Source organism: Elaeis guineensis, chromosome 7 (genome assembly GCF_000442705.2).
Source record: "Elaeis guineensis isolate ETL-2024a chromosome 7, EG11, whole genome shotgun sequence".
NCBI lineage: Eukaryota > Viridiplantae > Streptophyta > Magnoliopsida > Arecales > Arecaceae > Elaeis > Elaeis guineensis.
In genome coordinates, this window is record NC_025999.2 from 74,911,369 (window position 1) to 74,931,017 (window position 19,649).

At 33.9% G+C, this 19,649-nt stretch overlaps 1 protein-coding gene across 2 annotated transcripts; it reads right to left on the reverse strand.

The window, feature by feature from the left end:
- Window positions 1-1,653: 1,653 nt before the first annotated feature.
- Window positions 1,654-14,014, reverse strand: LOC105048910 (uncharacterized). Of its 2 annotated transcripts, none has more exons than XM_010928393.4 (7): window positions 13,775-14,014; window positions 9,551-9,843; window positions 8,960-9,084; window positions 7,744-7,843; window positions 4,342-4,851; window positions 2,811-3,148; window positions 1,654-2,123 (listed from the first exon to the last, which is right to left on the reverse strand). In XM_010928393.4, exons 2-7 carry the CDS (start codon window positions 9,696-9,698, stop codon window positions 1,923-1,925), a joined length of 1,422 nt encoding a protein of 473 aa, XP_010926695.1. In that variant the 5' UTR covers window positions 9,699-9,843; window positions 13,775-14,014; the 3' UTR covers window positions 1,654-1,922. The 2 variants fall into 2 exon arrangements, with proteins under 2 accessions (XP_010926695.1, XP_010926696.1); XM_010928394.4 differs by having other exon boundaries at window positions 7,744-7,840; window positions 13,775-14,012.
- Window positions 14,015-19,649: the final 5,635 nt, after the last annotated feature.

Below are 19,649 nucleotides of genomic sequence, written 5' to 3' on the forward strand. Positions count from 1 at the left end.
AACCATGGGCTCTAGTGTGATGGACATTGGGCAGGAAAAAAAAAGAAAGAAAAAAAAAAAAAAATTTTTTTACATATATATTCTCCTAAATATTTTAATTTATATAAATATTTTTTTTAAAATTAATATCTACATTTAAATTTTTATAAAATATTTTTTATATATATATCTACATCACCTAACGTTGTTAAAGATTAATGATTTAAAATTAAAATGATTAAAATATTCTTATAGATGTATATTAAAAAAAAATTATAAAGATATACATGTAAATAATAATTTAATAAAAATATTTATATAAATTTGAATATTTGAAAAGTATACATGCAAAAAATTCATATTAGAATATTTTGAGTATAATACATCGTTCTTGATTTGTTAATTTTTCTTTATTCTAATGAAAAAATTAACATGCACAACTAAAATAATGAATATATTTAATTTATTGATTTATATAGATAAAAAAAATTTATCAAATGATAAATCAAAATTATTTTATTTAAAAAATAAATAAATGTAACATCTATGTTTTCTCTAATGTATAATAATATATTTTTAAAAAAAATATCTCAACATGATATTAAATGGATAGCTTGTACATTTATATAAAATGAACATAGTTATGGATTTGGATACATAATACATAACAATGAAAATTTATAATCTTATTATATTTTATTTTAAAAATTTTTATCGAAAATATCTTCGTAAAATATATAAGATATCTCATGTTATTATAACATGGATATAATCATTCCATTTTACCTAAAAATAAAATAAATATAATATTTTAATATATAAAATATTATATAATATCATCCTGTTGTTATATTATGTAATATGTTACTATATTGTAGAATAAGAAGACCCAAATCTATCTAAATGAAATAAACAAAAATTAAATTAAAATATTTACATATATATCCTTCTAAATATTCAAATTTATATAAATATCCCATAAAATTACTATTTAAATATATATTTTTATATTTTTTTTACATACTATTTATAAAAATATTTTAATCTTTTAAATTTTAAACTATTAAATTTTTTAACGACATTAGATGATGTAAGTATATATATAAAAAAATAAAAAAAAGATAAACATATAAAATAAATATTTTATAAATAATATAATATAATATATAATATATATATATATATATATATATATATATATATATATCAATTTTAAAAATATTTAAAAAAATTTAAATATTTAGAAAGATATATACTCAAAAAAAATCTAAAAAAAAATCCTAAGACAACTATTAGCATTTCAATAACCAAATAAGATTACAAGAGCAGTCCCCAACAAATTGTATGATTGGCAGTAGAATGAGGTCTTTGAACCCATGATGTACCCTCTCAAGCATGAAATGAAAACGTTCACCTGATTTGCATCATCCGCAAACCTAGAACTGTATAATGGGTTATATCCAGAACCTTCTGCAATTCTAAATTCTAGAAACATGATTAGAATCACAACCAGGCATGGAAGTACTTACATTTTCCAAGTGAACTTTACCGCCATACACCTAGTTCCATAGTTTTGGAAAGCAGAATTACACCCCCAATAAGAAGCAACACCAAGACATACAGAAACAGCTAAGAAAAAAAAAAAAGAAAGAAAGAAATGAAATGAAAACAACATTTTCCAAAGTAATTGGAGTTTATTAATCACCAAATGCAAAATTTGACAGCATTTTCCTATTGGATAAATTTAGTTTGTTGTTTACAAAGCATCCCCCTTCCGCACAACACAAATTACAACAGAAGAAATGGTACAGGGAGAGGTAAAATAACAGGCTAAAGGGGAAAAGACAAATTCCGATAGGTATCAGAAGGCCTTTTAGCCACCTAGACTCTAATGTTTGAGGTACTCGATCCCCTACATACTTTCTATTGAAGAATGTGATCCCTCACCTTCTGAAGTCAAAAGACAGACAAGCTGCAGATGCTACCTTTTCACGAAGATTGAACTTCTTGGCTATCAGTGGACGGACATCTTCAACCCCAACCAAACTCTCCAAGAAGGGGAGTAACGAAAGCAGTTCTCGATCATTACGGTCATCAAACCAGCTTTCAATAGGAATACCATTGTCAATTTGAAATCCAAATGCCTGACAAAATTAAAAAAGATAACATCAACATCCCCTCTCACACACAACAAAGAACAGTACTACATAGTATTGTAGAACAGAGCACTGACAGATAAATAATCACATTGGCCCTTCATATGGCGATTCTTTGATCTCAATGACCACAATGAGGTATATAACTAAACTTGGCTTTCCTAAATAACTGCAAAGGTGTCTTTATCGCAATAAGTAGGGTCACATGCTTCATAGCTAAAAAATATCATGAAATAAGTCCAAGATTTGCCGTACAAATCGGTACCGTACCATATGAGACATACTATACCATACTATTACCTTATCAACACTCGATACACCAAAACTTACTGTACCGATACTGTAATAAGATGGTACCGGTACGGGATCCGATACTGAAATGGCAAACTTTGAAGCCAACACTAGGGAAAAACATTGAGTTATACACTTAAAGTAGAAATACCAACCATGAAGTGCTATAGGAAAACAATCAGCATTTGCAATTCTTACATATGAATATTTGAGATAAATAGTTGACAAGTTAACTTTTCTTTTTATAATTTGACTTTAACCAATCCAGGAGTTCTCAATGACTCAAAAGCTGGAGCAATAGTTAACCAAGAGCCCTGATCAATAGTTCCTATTTTATACTACACTTTTACCCTGTGATTACCCACAGCGGATTAAAAGAACTACCTGAGGTGAATTGTCGATGATGATGACATGTGCCAAATCACGGCCAAGAACTGACAGATCCTTCAAATAATTACCCTCCACAAAAACACAAGACTCGCGATAAACACGGTGGCGGAATAACTTCCTTTTTGGATCAAGTACATTGAGGAGCTGTTCAGCATATATACTCTGACTGGCTGTGAATATAATCGTCTCAAATAGGCTAGCAACCCTCTCCAAGAAGTCCTTAAGATGAGGACGACACCGTACATAAATTGTATGTTCTTTAAAATTGAAATTAACTGGAAATGTAAAATCTGCATCTTCACATGGTTCAAGGCTGGAATGCACTAAAGTCTCTGCCAAGAAAACATAATACATTAATAAGCATATAACAATGGGAATCAAACAGCAAAAGACAGACATCTTACACATGATAGAAACACGCAGATAAAGCCAAATCACAATATATTGAAAGACGAATGTCCAACTATGAGATATGGAGTTTAGGCCCACTAGTAGTCAGATACAGAGCAGACATTCTCAAAATTTGCTTCAAACTCGAGTATAGGTCTGAAAAAGACGCTGCAGTGGCTAGCACACGACAATCACAGGTTAAGTGTTGAAGACCACAGAATATTCTGCAAACATTGATCACTATCAGGTGACCGTAAGAAATTTATGAAAGTTGGCATGGAATCATGTTTGGTAGGGAAATCGTGTTATCTGTCTAAATCAAACATGACTTGCATAGATGATGCAAACAAAAATATTGGTTCATGCACCTGGTTCTAGTTGATTAAATGGAACTTACCAAGTATGATATCAAGTTGTGCCCTGGGTAATGTGCCAATGAGATTAAACTCAATTCAACTCAATTAAGCCTTAATCCCAAGCTAGTTGGGGTCAGCTACACAAATTCCTTTTCTCCATTCTGCTAGTTTAGATATGTACCAATGAGATTAACAAGCAAAAATGCATATTTGACTCAGATAATAAGATTTCGACAATGCATAGAAGCATAATGAATGATTGTAAACTGTCTGGAAAGTCTTCCTCACTTTTTGCACAGTCAGAATTGATAAGTAAAATACTTGTTAAATTATATAAGCATCAGCTTGACTGTAAAAACATACAAGTGGCCTTACAATGAACAAAATAGTCAAGATTACATAAAGCTAACAGTTAAAAGAATAAAAATAATTATGATGTCTAATTTTAACTAGGGCGTTAACTCCCAGTCAGCAACTTTATCTTGTTTAAAGACATAAAAGAGTTTTGCTGCACTATTGGAGCATCTACAGAGTACTCAAACAGCAATTGTGCATAAATAACTTATATATATATAGGATAATAGGAGGCTAGCGAGACAGTAACGTTCAAATGAGTTATATTAACCCAAGAAAAATACTTTCGAGAATGTCTTAGAAAAGGTAAACACTTTAGACAATAAAGCACATTAAGCATCAGATACGATTCTAAAGTCAATATTAGACCAGAAAAAGCCACTTGCTTATCAAAGTAAAAATCAGAGGAAGTTAATATATGGTACCATCCAAATCCAGTACAAGGGTAATTGAAGGGCAACTCCTTGTTTGCTTTGGCAAGAGCATGGGCCGAAATCTTGGAACTACAGCTGACAAATCAGGCAGATCCTTGATGAATAAGTATGGATCAAAATCATCAAACTCATCACCCTCATCAGGCTCCACACAACCTTCTGTTGACATTGAATTATGACTTTGTTCATCAATACACTCCAACTTAGAGTTCTGCATTGCAAGATATATGGCTGAAACTTCGGAAGAGAGGTTCCCCAGAACATTATATTCATCATCGCATGATGAGCTTGCATGATTTGATTCCATATGAAGAGTATGCAAATGATTTGTCAAATCAGCTTTATCATCATATGCACATGCTGACATAACTTCTGTTCTCTTCTCGATATGTTTCTGCTGATTTTCTAGTGGACCACAATAGGTGTCAGCCTTTGATTCTTCAACCTCAACATCATGATGGTTTGCTTCATCCTTGCTCTTGAACAAGTCCATAACATCAGCTGCAAAAAAGAGAACAGACTTATTACAAACCCCTGGCCACAATACCTAGTACGAGATAAAAGTCAGGCTTGTGGTCAAAGGAAAAATTAGCTAGAAGCTAAAGAACACATAATGTAAATACTCTAAGATTACCTTATCACAAGACATACGCAGGAAAGAAAAGACCAGAATGTAAATGTACAGTCATACCAAAAACTGCATGAAACACCTTTGTTATATACGATACCTACATAATAAAGTTCCAATCCTTACTACTGACCTACTTCCTTTCTCACTTCTGCATCTTGATGATTAAAAGTAGCAAAGATTAAAATTTTGAACAAAATGAACCGTTTTTGTCCTGGAGCGATCCAAGACCAACCCAAATTTTCAGTTTCAGTCAGTTTTGGTGATTATGGCAAAAACTGACCTATATTAACTATTTTGAAACAGGCTTATATTGCTATTTTGAGGCTGAAAGGAGACTTTTGTGACCGGAATCTCAGAAGACAAGAGGAACAATTGATGTCACCTCAATGCTTTCTATTTGTCTCCTTCGAAAGTTTGCTGCTGGGATATGGGATGGACACCATTCATCCCTCTCCCACCACGATCTCTTGCAACTCTTCTCCCTACAGGCAATTAAAAGGAGGAACTGGCCAAAAATTCTATCAGATTGATATGGATCAACACTGAAAACAGTAGAGATTTCAAGAGGTAACAAAATTTACACTATTTAATTTTTTAAATAAATTATTATATAAATATATAAAAGCAAGAAAGATCTATTAGATTACAGGAAGACCTTTTCTAGTGTTATTTTTAAAGTATAGCCCTTCAAATATCTTTAGCAATTAGGTTATGTGATCATTAACAGATTGGTAGAATGATGTGAATCCAGATTAGTTTCAGCCCAGAAGTACCAAAACAACACAAATTATAACCTAAATAACTCATAATATGATAAAATGATTTAAAATAACTTTATTTTTTTCACTCACAAATTTTCTTATTTTTAAATTTTATTCTGAATTTTTTGACCAAAACTACCAAAACTACCAAAACCAAAACTGAACCTTGAAAAATGCTATGCTGTTCAATAACTGTTATGTGCTCTGGTTATTTCACCATGGACAAAAAATTAAAGGTTTCCAGAAATGACCGATCAGCCCCTAGTTTTGGTTTCAATGTCCAACTAAAAAGGAGTTTAAAAAAAAACTCCAACAAGATTCCATTGACCAATAAAGTAAACATATAAATGAAAATCTTGAGCAACTCCACGCCAAAAAAGTGTAATAGCAAGCAAATGAAGAAGACACTTGTATGATCCCAGTGACTACTATGTCATAAAATTAAGTTGACCACAACCTCCAATGTTGAGAATACTTTCAAATATATTAGCATAAATATTAGTACATCCATGCAGCACAGCTACTGACATATGCATGGCATAAAGATGAAGTGAATAAAGGTAAAAATTCTTCAAGATATAGAGAAAGTACAGAAAGAATTATAATTTCCAACAGATGGCAAGATAACTCAGGAGAGTAAAATGTACTGTAAAGAAATTGAAACTTGCACAAGTGAATGGAAAGAGAGTGAAACAAAAGAGGAACTTGTGCAGATACTGTGCATATGGTAGGAGATTTCTATCCAAGAGGGACTGAGGAGCTTGTACAAACTATCAGCATTATGCTATGATCTTGAAAAGCTCTTATTTGCATGAAAAATTGAAAAGGTACCAAAATGACTATGATATAATTAATATAGCGATTAAATCACCACTGTAGACCAATCTCAAGATGGAGTCATCAGGATTTTATCTTCTAATATCCATAACATGAATCTACCATCTAACAATCTCTAACAAGTAATAATTTTTCTGGTCAACATTATTATTATTCATGATAAACTACTTTAGAGAACATAACCAAGCAATTATACTGTGTATACAACTCAATGGAAAAGCACCCATAACGCCATGGCTAACTAAATAAATATATACAAGTTCTATTGGTTAAATTCAAGGTATTAAAAGTAAATTTCATGCTGTGCCAGTTACCATGGGCACAGTGTGTGCTATTTGCTGTTCCTCACTAAAGGAAAGAAAATTGTTAACAAAGAAGTATCAAGAAGGTTGACATAATAGGCATATCGTAGAGGATAAAGAAAAGATTTCAGAATATACTCTTAATCTTGGATAAAGAAAAGATTGCTAAATCAGATATCAAAAAGAGAGACAGAGGATTATCATCATAGATTTCAGACCTCTAAATGAGTAAAAAGGACAACATGGTTTTAAACAGTCAAAAATTTTAAAGAAGCATTTCACAAAATATACTCCAAGGAATACAAAACTAGAGAAGAGAAAAGGACACTCGATTTATTTTATTACTTAATATTAGCAAAGCCTGTCTAGATACCTTATCCAAGCAAATGATTAGCTAATACACATTAGACCATTTTGTAATTTTTAACTGAATTCAGATTTGAACCTTTTTCTGTGAACCTGATTAGGAATTTGGTCAACATAAACAGCACCATGCTATAAAATAGTGTATGACCCAAATTGTTTCATGGATTTAAGTATCATGTAACCATAAAGGTGACATTCACCATAGTTATCAAGTCTATTGACATCAAAACTACCAGCAGCCAACAAAATCTGAATGAGTCTAAATATATCCATATTTCAGAGTATAAGTTGCTAAAGGAAGGGACACAAAACAGGTATTTGATTGAACTATGTCATCATTGAATTGCTAGTACAAATTGAATTAAATTTGGGGGAAAAACTTTTACAGGTACAAGCCCCAACTCCCTCCCCCCCAAAAAAAAGAAGGAAAAAGAATGCTATCATCAATTGGGAAGAACTTCAATTTTTTAATCCACTGAAATTACAAACTACATACCTTTATCAGTTATGCCACCACAAATGTCTTTATGATGATGGAAGGAAGGGGAAAATATGGTATCCACCGCATGTTCTGCAGCATTATCTTCAGATTGCTGCTATAGCATTAAAGTCAGTGATGAAAATTAAAGTTAGAGAATTCAATTGTTAGGCTTAACTACTAAAGCAAATATTGACCAAAGCACAGCTTAAACATGAAAAATCAGTGACGAATTTAGCATTAAATGGACATAAAAAACATAATGAAGATAAACAAACACACTAATCTACAAACATAAACCAAGTAAAATAATAACACAAAGTTATCAAGATAAATGAATCCATTAATCCACACATATAAACCAAATGAAACAATTGCAATGAAAACACTTGTCCAGTATCAACTTGCATTTTACATATCTCCAATAGGTGTTTTCTTATGTAATCATAATCAAAATCTCAGAATTAGGCCTGTGAGCAAAAAAAAAAAAAAAAAAAGCAGAGCACACTGGGACAATTATGATGATGCTTTGCTAGGTTAAAGTAACATTAACAAAACATAAAAAATTGTGTGGATCTAGGACAAAAAATACGCTTCACTATAAATGCAACTACTTAAATTGCATGATTGGCATCATTGACCACCATAGTGTAGACAGGAAAATTTAAGGTTCATTCTAAAAATGCAATGCAAGGATAGACCTAACGTCCAAATATCGTTCACATAAGGCAACAGCCAATTATGAGTAACCAGGTAGTTGGTGAACAAAGAGAAGATATTTTGATCCACTAGCATAATATTGTACATCACTTCCACCTTTGATGATTTCTTAAACACACCCAAGAACTCCAATTAAATGTGGTTAGAAGAAGAATATCCAAATAATAGATAAACATGCCAACATGATCTATAATACTACATTGGAGTTTAATGGAGTAATTATAGGAAGAACCGTCTAGAAAAACATCATATTGCTTGACTAAATAAAAAAAGTTTAGGAGTTTTGCATATGCATAAAAGAATATTTAATTAATAAATATGACGAAACCTGTATTACAAACTACAACACCCATAAAAAGCAGCTTCTCAAATGAAAAATAAGGTCTCCTCTACCTAAACTTAATTATTATAATGCAAAAATTTAAAGCAAAGAAATTTGCAATACAAGATACAAGGATTTTCATACAGCAAGAGTATAGGTGCAAAGCATGACAACAAAAATGAAGACCACTACCTTATGGCAAAGGGAAATTGCATCTGCAACTGGGATGCCCTGATTCTCATCTTGTGCGACATCACAGACAGAACGCAACTTCCTTCCCACCTGTGCATATCTATTTTTCCTTGACAGAATTTCATCTGGAGGAAAAAAAAACAAGTTGATTAATGTCACCATTATGAACAAAAAAATTGCAATTAAACTCCAATAATAGTTTCGAACAAACAAAGAAAAATACTTTTGTAGATGTCAGATTTGGTAAAATACTTTAGGAGAAAAGAAAATTGCAGGATCATGGCTAGTACTACAATACAACTGGCCTTCCAAGAAAAAAGTGTATGCTCTGGTAAATTAAACTATGAATACTAAGGTAAACATATATCTTGAAATAACAGGAAGAAAAGAATATTAAATCAATCTCTTACCTCACTGTGTGTACGATAATCTGGAAGCTCACATGGAAAAAGATGAAAGATCCACGAGTTTTGAAGTGATAGTTTAACCACAGATATATCAAACCAGGTTTTATTTATAACCAGGCTATATTTATATTTTTAACAACATTATACCAAAAAGTGTAATGGGATACAGATGGGAAAAAATTACCAGATTTTTGTTTTTTTGTAGATGATGTTATAAGCTCTGTAACTTTCTTGTCACCAATCACGGTCACCTTTTTTGGTTGTCTACAAGATCTAGTATTAGCATGATCTCTGGAAGCATTTCTTGCAAGAACTTTTTTTCTTGTTTGCATCGTTCAATCAATAAAAATAACTGAGTCTACAAACTTAATATCTGTCCTGCCTTAGCAGATGGATGATGATGGTGAAAGATGCCACAACCGCAAACATCTTCACTTACAAATGTGCCAAATTCCTCACCTGAAGCTAATACTCCATCTGTAGACAAAAAGAGAGGAAAATGCTGACAACAATTAAAGTTCAGACTTGCTGCAGCCTTCAGATTACATGCCTAGCTTAAACATATCAAAAAGAGTAAATATAAAATAACATGTCATAAATTATTTGCAGCAAACAACACAAGCAAGAGCCACAGGTAAAATTTCTGAGCTTGCTATGTGGACATACAGACAGAACATGAAGAACATTATTAACAGAAATAATAATCTATTGCAACTGAAATTTTCTTTCACATGAGAAAGAGAGTACATTAGATGCCTACTGTACTACAATTAAACTTGCAAAGCAAAAGAGCTATATTCTTGACAACCAAAACCATAAAAACAACCCATCGATAACATGTAACAGGATTCTAAGGATTGGACACATCTGGAACCACTAGGTTTAAGTCTACATCTCGTGACGTACATGATAGAGGCACCAGGATGTGTAAAAATCTACCTGCCAAGTATAGCTATTTGAAACAAGTTGCAGACTAGGTTTCTCTGGTACTTAAGATTGGAAGTTTACATTTGGAAATGAATGAGTAACCTACCTCTCCACCAGAACTAAGCAATATCCCAAGAAAAAGCTACAAAAAGAACTGCATTTTGTTCCTGAAATTTTGTCTCCTTCTCTTTCTCTCTTATTTCTTTTTATTTGTTGGCTATATCTAGTTCAGTCAACAGATAAATAATTGAAGATGACCTCAGCAAAACCCTTGCATGAGTAATATACACAAATTGATACATGTAAGTGGACAGCAAAAATTATTGTTTCCGCTGAGTTTGAAGGCATTATACTTTTATAATCAGAAACTACAGGAATAAAATACAATTTTTGGTGAATTAAACAGAATTAAATTCCAAGATCTTGCAAGATCCCTCTAAACCATGAACATGAAGCCACATTCTCCTTTAGCTTTGCATTCAGTTCTTGCTCACATGCCACCAAACTTGCAGGCCCTAATAGTGTATTAAAAAGAAAGCCAGTGCTAGAAGAACACTGCTGACTGAGAATATCAATAATGCAATTTGCAACTTAACACTTATTATAACTCCATAATTACCATAGCAGGATGCCAAAGTATTTTGATCTCAAGTATTGCATAAAAATACATGCGGTGAGCCTTACTGCACCTATATCAGATACCTTATGACTTCTATGCTAACTCCCAATATTGATAACACAGACAGCAAAGCCTTTGATATCCTTCTTTGCAAGTTCCACTCATGTAATCCCAAGTTTTTTTCACTCATCATTTACCATGCGTGCAAAAAAAATGAGCATATCTTTTTTGAAGTTTTCTTGTGGTCTTCATGGCACAGGACCAAACAATTGCCACTTGAATTACCACCACAATATTTTCAACCAGCGCAACATTTTAACTTCATGGACTTGTGTCCTTATGATACAGGTTTACAGTCTACCAACATATATATTACTCATTTCAGCAAAATCGATCTTGGCCACGATTTTATTAATCAATAAACAGACCCCTGAAACATATTTATCCTTGAAGTTGTCTCATAAAATATTAACCTTATTGTTGTCACAAGATAACTCGTTCGATATGATATTCCAGTAACATAGTTTATTATAGTGCCCCCAACATACACATAGAAATGCCAATGTGGATACTCAAATTTTTGTTGCTGTTATTGCCCTTATCTTCACTAAATTTGGTAATGAACTTTCTATTAGGATTGTAACATAACCAAGCCCTTCAACAAATAAGCACTCCCAATCCCAAACTTTAATTTTCCTCCCACTTTGTCCAAAACTTCACCAAGTATCAGGATTGTTAAAGCATCTTTCCCTACAAGAATGAACATAAACTATAGAAACCATTGAATTGTTCTACCTACCTTAGCTCCAACACCATTTCTAGAAACCTGACACACTGATAAAATATGGTTCTAAACTGTTCTCAAACTTTGGTAGGTTACACCATGTCCACAAAACAAGCTCAATTTAATGGGATTACAATTAGTTAAAGTCAAGTTTCAAATGAACATTCTACATATCTCCTATAAACAGAGGAAATATAGCACTATCTAGAAAAAGGGTACAAAGGGTGATGGCTGAATGACGATAATGCTTATCGTAATAATAACGCAAGCAAAATTGATATCATTAGGAAAAGAAAGTGCCCAAAAAAGCCCTTTATTATTAAGATATAAAATCATGAAACCCATAAGCAAAATAAAAATTGGTTAAAAATTATTTGAAACAGGTGGGAATCAGAGCACATAAAACCACCCAAATTAAATAGAAAAAATATTAGATTCAAAACTCTAAGCTATCCTTCAGCAATTTTATACATATGAAGCGACCTAGAGAAAAGTGTAAACAAATGGGAAACGTGTATTGGGATTCACCAAGCCTGACCCTTTCAAGTGTTCAAAAAACCAGTGCCATGCAACATATCAGTCATGACCTATAGCAAACAACAAAATGGCTAGCACATTGTAAATCAGATTTACGAAGACCAAGCAACCATAAATAAAAAAGAATAAACACATACATGTAATTTATTAGGCAATATAATGATATGACTCAACCAAGCTTCAGAATGTTCTACAACCTAGTGACAACCTATAAAAAGTGCAAAGTGGTCCTAATCCTGTTGATCATGCCCAATTTCGGTATAAAGCAGTCTTATGATACAGAACCATGTAGTCATTGATTTGATGAGGGTTATAACACTATATTTCCATAAGCAGCTATAGAGTGTGGAATATGGGAAGGAAATGCAGGAGCTTTAGGGGTTTGGGCAGAGATGAAGCAAAAGTTAGGAAGGGTGGTAGATAATAAAATTGAGGACAGTTTTACATTTGCTTTCAGGAAATTCTTCTATCTCCTCAACATTACTTCATCTTAACATCTCCGAAAATAGATAATGAACTGGTTATTCTGTGATTCATGCCTGAAGCTGATTTGGGGTGAACTTGTTCAGGAAAGTTCATCTAGCCTCCAGCCGGCACAGCTTAACTCAACTTGTTGTGGCTTGGCACCTCATAGTATATCATTAGTAATAACAGGATGTGGGACTATTTTGCATCTCCACCCAGATATTTCCAAGTCCTTCAAAGACATCAATATAAATAAGTTCCCCTCCTACAGAGGGCTCTTGTAATCTTCATCAACAAATCTGCTCTTGTATCTAATCTCTTTCACCTACATACTTACACATGCCTACCTCATCTAGTCCATCTTCCCTCCATCAATCTTATACATCTTATTATTGGCAAGATACTAACCTGCACCACATTGTCAGCCTTCCTGTGAACCTTACCTCTGTCTTTTGAAAGTGCATTCCTACTCTACTAACTGATGCTACAACTTGCTCATGATTAACAAGAAGCAACACTTTTGACCGATAAGTGTCTGTTTGAGCTTTGTTCGATGACATGTTCCGATCTTTCTGTGTTGAATAACAGATAAGATTGGTATTCACCATCAATCCCTTCCCTTCAAGCCCTGTCCCATCTAGCTTTTCCTATTCCTCGATTGTTGTGGAAAACGGATTTCATCCATGAATTTACGTTCAAGAGGTTGGGACAGGCCTTGCTGATTCACATTAGTATCATCAATAAACTTTGTACAGCATTCCTAAAATCCCACAAAAAATTGTAAGGGAAAAATCAATTGAAAAAAATATGAATATAAAACAATTTACCCTACTTCAATCACACCAATATATACAAATTGCAAGTAAAACTGTAGAACTTTACAAATTCGAATCACTACTAAAGATCATTCCAAAGTACTGTTTGAAAAACAAAACTTAGTGGAAACCCTAGAAACAGAGAACAAAATCATAACCAGACCTTATTAAACCATTCATGAAATGCAAGCAGAAATCATGACAAAAAACAATCCAACTACACAAATCAGACGCTCAGAAGAACAAAACCAACACCATCACCTGTTATCTCAATCCGTCAGAGAAATAAGGCATCGGCAGAAGAGATGAAGAGCGGAAGAGCGGAAGAGCGGGAGAAAGAGACTTTGTACCCTAACCCGTCGGAGACCAGGGGAAAAATGTTTTTCCCGTCTCCCGTGGATAGAGGTTTAGGGAGAGAAGAGACGACGAGCTGCCAGGGTTTTTGGGCAAAGATCTAGTGGGAGAGAGAAAAAATGAATCAGAGAAAAGATTCCCGTTGGTAGGTTAAAAAGGGTCCGCTCGACCATTAAGTTGTATCACCATGGTATGAATGCTGCCGCGTGGCTTTTACGAGTCGTGTGGAAGTTCACTACCGTGGATTCTTTTCCGAACAGACAAGGGGGCTTGTGGACACGAATTTTAGTGGCAGGTGGGATGTATCCGTGGGTTGGACAATTATTTCTTCCGCAATGAGTTGGAGGCCATCGTCGACTGGTCAAGGAGAATGGGAACAGGTTGTGGTTTGTATGAAGATTTGAAATCGAGGGACTAAATTGGGAAATAAATGAGAAACTATCAAATGAATTTGAATTTGGAGCTTGGGGTACGGGGGTGGCTGACGCATGAACCGGCACGGAGAATGGCGGCGCTTTTTTTTTTTTTTGGGGCCAGCCGAAGTAATTGCACGCGGGACCCAAAAACGGGGCTCTAAAAACAGGAGAGCTTCGGACACTGACCGTTGTCTGGCTCGCCTCCCCCTCACCATTTACCAAGACTTATTCAGTTTTTCTTTTTCTTTTTTTTAATTGATAAAGGGACCAAAACCCATATATAATCACAAAGTCGGTATGATCCATCGTGTAAGTAACTACCAATCAACATCATTATTTGTCTCTTTATAGCTGAGTGTTGCTTTAAAATATTTCAACTTAGAGACCAAGTGCTTCAAATCCTTTAGATGAGATGGATATCATTGTGAGCAATCCATGATCTTCAAATCAAAATAATATTGTTTTAGAATATCTCTCTAAAATAATATTAGAAGCTTTGAGAACTGAAATAGTATGATCAATCCTTTTCAAGCTATCCTAAGCTCTACTAAAACTATTGACCAACCATAAAGATGAAAACCATCTGTGGCTTCCAATGTTGATGCTGATTTTGGATGAAAAATCCAGCACCACCATGTGTACCCTTTGCTAATAGGATATCAAAGCTAATCTTGAGAAAACTAGATGATGAAGGTCGCATGTGAAATGAATCATCCTAGAGGATACAATAAGTATTGTAGAAGTAGCCTAGTTTCCACAACTATCAAAAACTAGCCAATGGTAAAAAACTTGTGAAAAGTTTTGAGAGAGAAGCTCCAATGAATGAGGAAGAGAGATGCTTCGGCAAACAAAGAAGAGAAGCTTCAGCCATCGACAAACAGTAGGATAGTAAGGATCTTCAGAGAAGAAGCAACAGGTAGCTATTCTCATCAGGACCATGAAACAATAAGACTCGACGATCCACAACATAGAAGGAAAGGAGCCTGGAGAAAGATGACTACACAGAATATAAGATGCCAGCACTTATCCCTAGGAGAATAGAGGTACAACCAAAAGGGGAATGGCTACTCGACCTTCACCCCATTAACTGATGCAAACTTAATACTTTTGGGTAGACACCATCACCTACAACCAGTCAACACTCCGTAGCCGAAGTTTCATACTCAAGGAGAAAGAATACTAGGACCATCTCATCACATCGGCATCGCCACTACAATGGCCCTTTTTTCATGTCCTCATATAGCCCCAAACAAAAGAGACATGGTACAAGTTGCATATCTCTAAAATATCTGGAGAATAGTCAAAAGATCCTTAAGGTTGTACCTATGCCAAGGCAAATAAAGAATCCAAATTCAACAGGACATCAACATCATCACAATAGGCAGAGCCCATCTTCCAACTCTCATTGCTTGAGATAAGACTTTAAACACATTACAAGCAGATCCTACTATCCCCTCCACCCTACCATCAAAACCATTTGAAAAGGGCTTATGCTTTCGTTGCAAGACTCTAATCACATCTAAAACATCTGTAGCAATCCGATTAAGTGTTTTCACTATCGACACTCTGGCCACCCATATCGATGTTGTTCGACCAGTCGTTTAACAAAAAATCTTATCCACTCTATTTTAAAACTCCAATTACCTCATCAACCTTCTCCCCTTCCCAAAGGATCATTGGACATAAAACATCTCCTTCTAGAGAACTCCTCTATGCAATCCCAAAACTAAGAATGTGCCAAGCAAAAGCCTTCATCCCATCCTCATGCAGTCTAATGGAGATCCAAGACTACTTCATGAGGATAGCTTTTGTAAAAGAATTGGTTGACCTATCAAAGCCACAATATAGCTGTCTCTTACCTACGAAATGAAAATCCCTGATCATGGACAACAAAGATGCTCCCCAAGGATAATACTTTTTTTTGTCGCATGCCCTTCCTTTGAAGTTGTCCAGAGTTTGATGGTTTTAGGCCACATAAGAGGAGAGGGGTTTACCTTGATTGTAAACCACTAAGATCAAATTAGTAAGGTGGTATATCATAACCTAAAGTATAAAGTATTAGCTGTCTTCTTAACCTACCATTAACATGTTGGAACATGAAGGCAATGGGAACATTCTTTTAAGCTTTAGAGTCCATATTCATGCAAGCAGGGCCAATACACGATGAAAAGACCTCTCAAGCTTCGACGTACACTTTCTATGTAAGGATCTAGATGCTATTTCTCAAGTGATTGAAGTAGGTTTCTTCACATACAAGGTAAAGCTCCAGATCAATTATTCATGTGGTCATAACCCCTTAGAAGACTCAAACTTCTCCCAAGGGCATAATCATGAAGCAATGAATATGGATGAGGCAAACTTCTGGTTTGAATTGGCAAGCCAAAGAACTAACATTGACAATCTACAACAGCATCAACTTCTCCAACAGCAGCTCACCAGAGAGGATGAACCTCTGCAACTATAAAACTACAAACTTCGCTGCTGACATCAGTCCTAAGCCCTTTTGAACTTTGTAATGATCCTACACTTGGTCACTACCTATAATCTATACTCATCATAGACCTCCAAAAGGCCACTATGAGTTCATCATTATACATCACATTCCCCAAATATTTTCTCTCATTATCTATTATCCCCAAGCCAGCTACCTCGAGATCTTCTTAATACCTACACCTTGTTTGACTTCGAATCCATTTTGAAATATTGGCTTGAATTCCCACCCCACCTTAGAAATGCAACGGCAACTACAAGCCATCATAAACTTACTAAAAATAATAACCCCCAACTATCCCAAAAGCAAAATGACAACACTCAAGTCCACTAACCTTATACCTACTCAACAAGCTTTTACCATCCTAAAAAATAGTCTCTACTCAACAAACTTACATAGGCCCACCCACTCAAGGGCTCCTACATCACCCACTCCACTTGCAAAAAGAAGCCCTTCACTCCGAAACGAAAAACTCAAGGTTCTTGGACTTAAGATGGAAAATCTCAAAGAGAAAGATGTCCTCTTCATTAACTCTCTAAATACTGATGATCTTGTTAAACTTGATAGGTACAAAATGCAGCACCAAGCTGCTTGTCAATAATCTAAAAAATTTCATCTTAAAACTCAAGGGGCTCGAACTCTTCCGATGTCATGATCCAAATTCAGGATATAATACGGCCATACTATCAAGCGTTGTGCCCCATAATAATATGAAACAACATTCATATTTTGAATAGAATAAAAGATGCATCACCAAACAAAAAGTAATAAAGAGGTTCAACTCAAATCATTAATTAAATCAAGACTGGTTCAAAGCATCTAAATCCAAAATCAAATACCAAATTCATAACTCAAAATTTATAAATAGTTAACTATAAGTCTATGATCATCGAATAAGTTAAGTTTCAGCTGTAAAATTTTCAAGCTTACTATGCAAACCTTTAAGCTTGAATTCTTCATTATTTCTAACCTTATTTTTCTATAAAATATAGAGGTATAAGCTATACTAGCTCAGTAAATAAAATCTATACTTTCTTATCAAATCAAGTATAATTTTTTTATGATAATGCAATATTAAAAAATAATATATAATATAAAATAAAATATTTCATAGGATATATAATAAAATAAGTCATACAATCAATCATGTATACATAAATTATGAATATTTTATAAATATGATGATTCATAAGTCATTATTATCATATATTCATATCATATTTTAAAATATTACTTATAGATATTCATACTATGGTCACTTTATATTCATGATCAGATCATATTTCTTAATCGATAAAATTTTTATTTTGTAAACAAACTTTCTTTCCATTGTAGGGCCATGTTTCTTATGGATGTTAGCTCCAAATATCAACCTTTCTAATTTTAGAGATTATTCATACCTATTTGAGAGCTTTTAAAGTTTTTATATCTTTTTCTTAAAATATAAATATACATAGATTAAAAAATAATAAAATTCATGCTTCATAAATATATTATTTTCATAAAATATATTTAAAGAATCACTTATTATTATCGGTAATAGATTATTTATATAAAAAATATGATAATTTAAAAATAAATAAGGAGTGTAAAATTTACTTATCTTATTTATCCTAGATCTTCAAACTTTGTTAGAAGAATTGGATAATCTTATTTAAAATATTAAATCATAATCAATTTTTATTTGATAATTTTGATAAAATTAAATAATAATAAAAGAAGATGATTGACTAGGTGATTGATTTGATAGACTATCTGGACACCAAAATAATTTAGAATCATCTTGCTAGAGTCAATATGGGTCCCTAGAAGAGAAAGGTATGGCTCGATACTAGAGTCCTAAGGTCTTAGAGAGAGAAAGTAGATGAAGAAAAAAAGTAGAAAGAAAAAATAGCAGACTAGAATCCAGTCATCGTCTAGAGAGAGTAGAGAGAGATACTAAAGAAAGAAAATAGGAGAAGAGAGAAAAAGAGAGAGTAGAGAAAAATCCAAGAGAGAGCTATCTCTTTCTCTCTTCTTCTTCTCCTTTTTTGAGAAAATAGGGAAGGACTTTCATCATATTTTTGGCTATGGCATTGTCCATCAGCACCATTAGAGGTCTGACAATGGGTGGTAGGGCATAGCCAATGGTGGGGCAGTGGTGCACGACCGGCAACAAGGGCCTAATGGTGGAAATCATAAGAAAACACTTAGAAAAATAGGAGATCCATTCCTTTTCAAAGATTTTTCTCATCATTGGTCGATCACCAATAACAAAGACCTTTAAAAAGGATGGTAAGGAGGTCGAGTGTCATGATCCGGTGGTGTGGTCCTAAGGGCGACAGTGGCAGTGGCCGGAAAAGAGGAAGAAAATTTGGTCAAAAATAGGGAAAAAGTAGGATTTTAGAATTTGATGGGTTTTTCGATGAAATCAATAGTCCATGGCTATGCACAAGGGCATGAAAAGAAGGGGAAGAAAGAGAAGAAAGAGGGACGAGGCCTTTTATTTTGGCTTCAAAGGGTCTTCAGCTCCAATTTCTGATGAACATGATAAAAGGAAGATCAATGAAATCTGAAAGAAATATGGAGAAAGAAGAGAGAAGAGGGTTGGCCTTTTGGGATGGAGGCTATAGGGGGATGAGGGCTCTTTTACAGAGGAGATCTAGAGTTTTAATCACCTTAGATCCTCAGTTCTCTTCGATAGAATCAATGAGGAAAAAGATACCCTCTGGGAGTCTTTTTTCCTCCCATTCGTTCGCCTAGTTGGGACTTGACCGGTCGAATAAATTGGATCGGGTCTAAGCTATTTCATTCGATGCAAGAAGATGACGAGCAATGCAACACTAATGAGCAATGCTTGAAAATTCTATGGATTCTAGAACTCTATTTTAGAAAC

Coding starts and splice junctions, on each gene's coding strand:
- LOC105048910 (XM_010928393.4), bottom strand. CDS start 9,698: ATGCAAACAAGAAAAAAAGTTCTTGCAAGAAATGCTTCCAGAGATCAT. Junction 9,085..9,550: donor TACAAAAAAACAAAAATCTG/GTAATTTTTTCC, acceptor TTTTTCCTCCAG/ATGAAATTCTGTCAAGGAAA. Junction 2,124..2,810: donor TCATCGACAATTCACCTCAG/GTAGTTCTTTTA, acceptor TAATTTTGTCAG/GCATTTGGATTTCAAATTGA.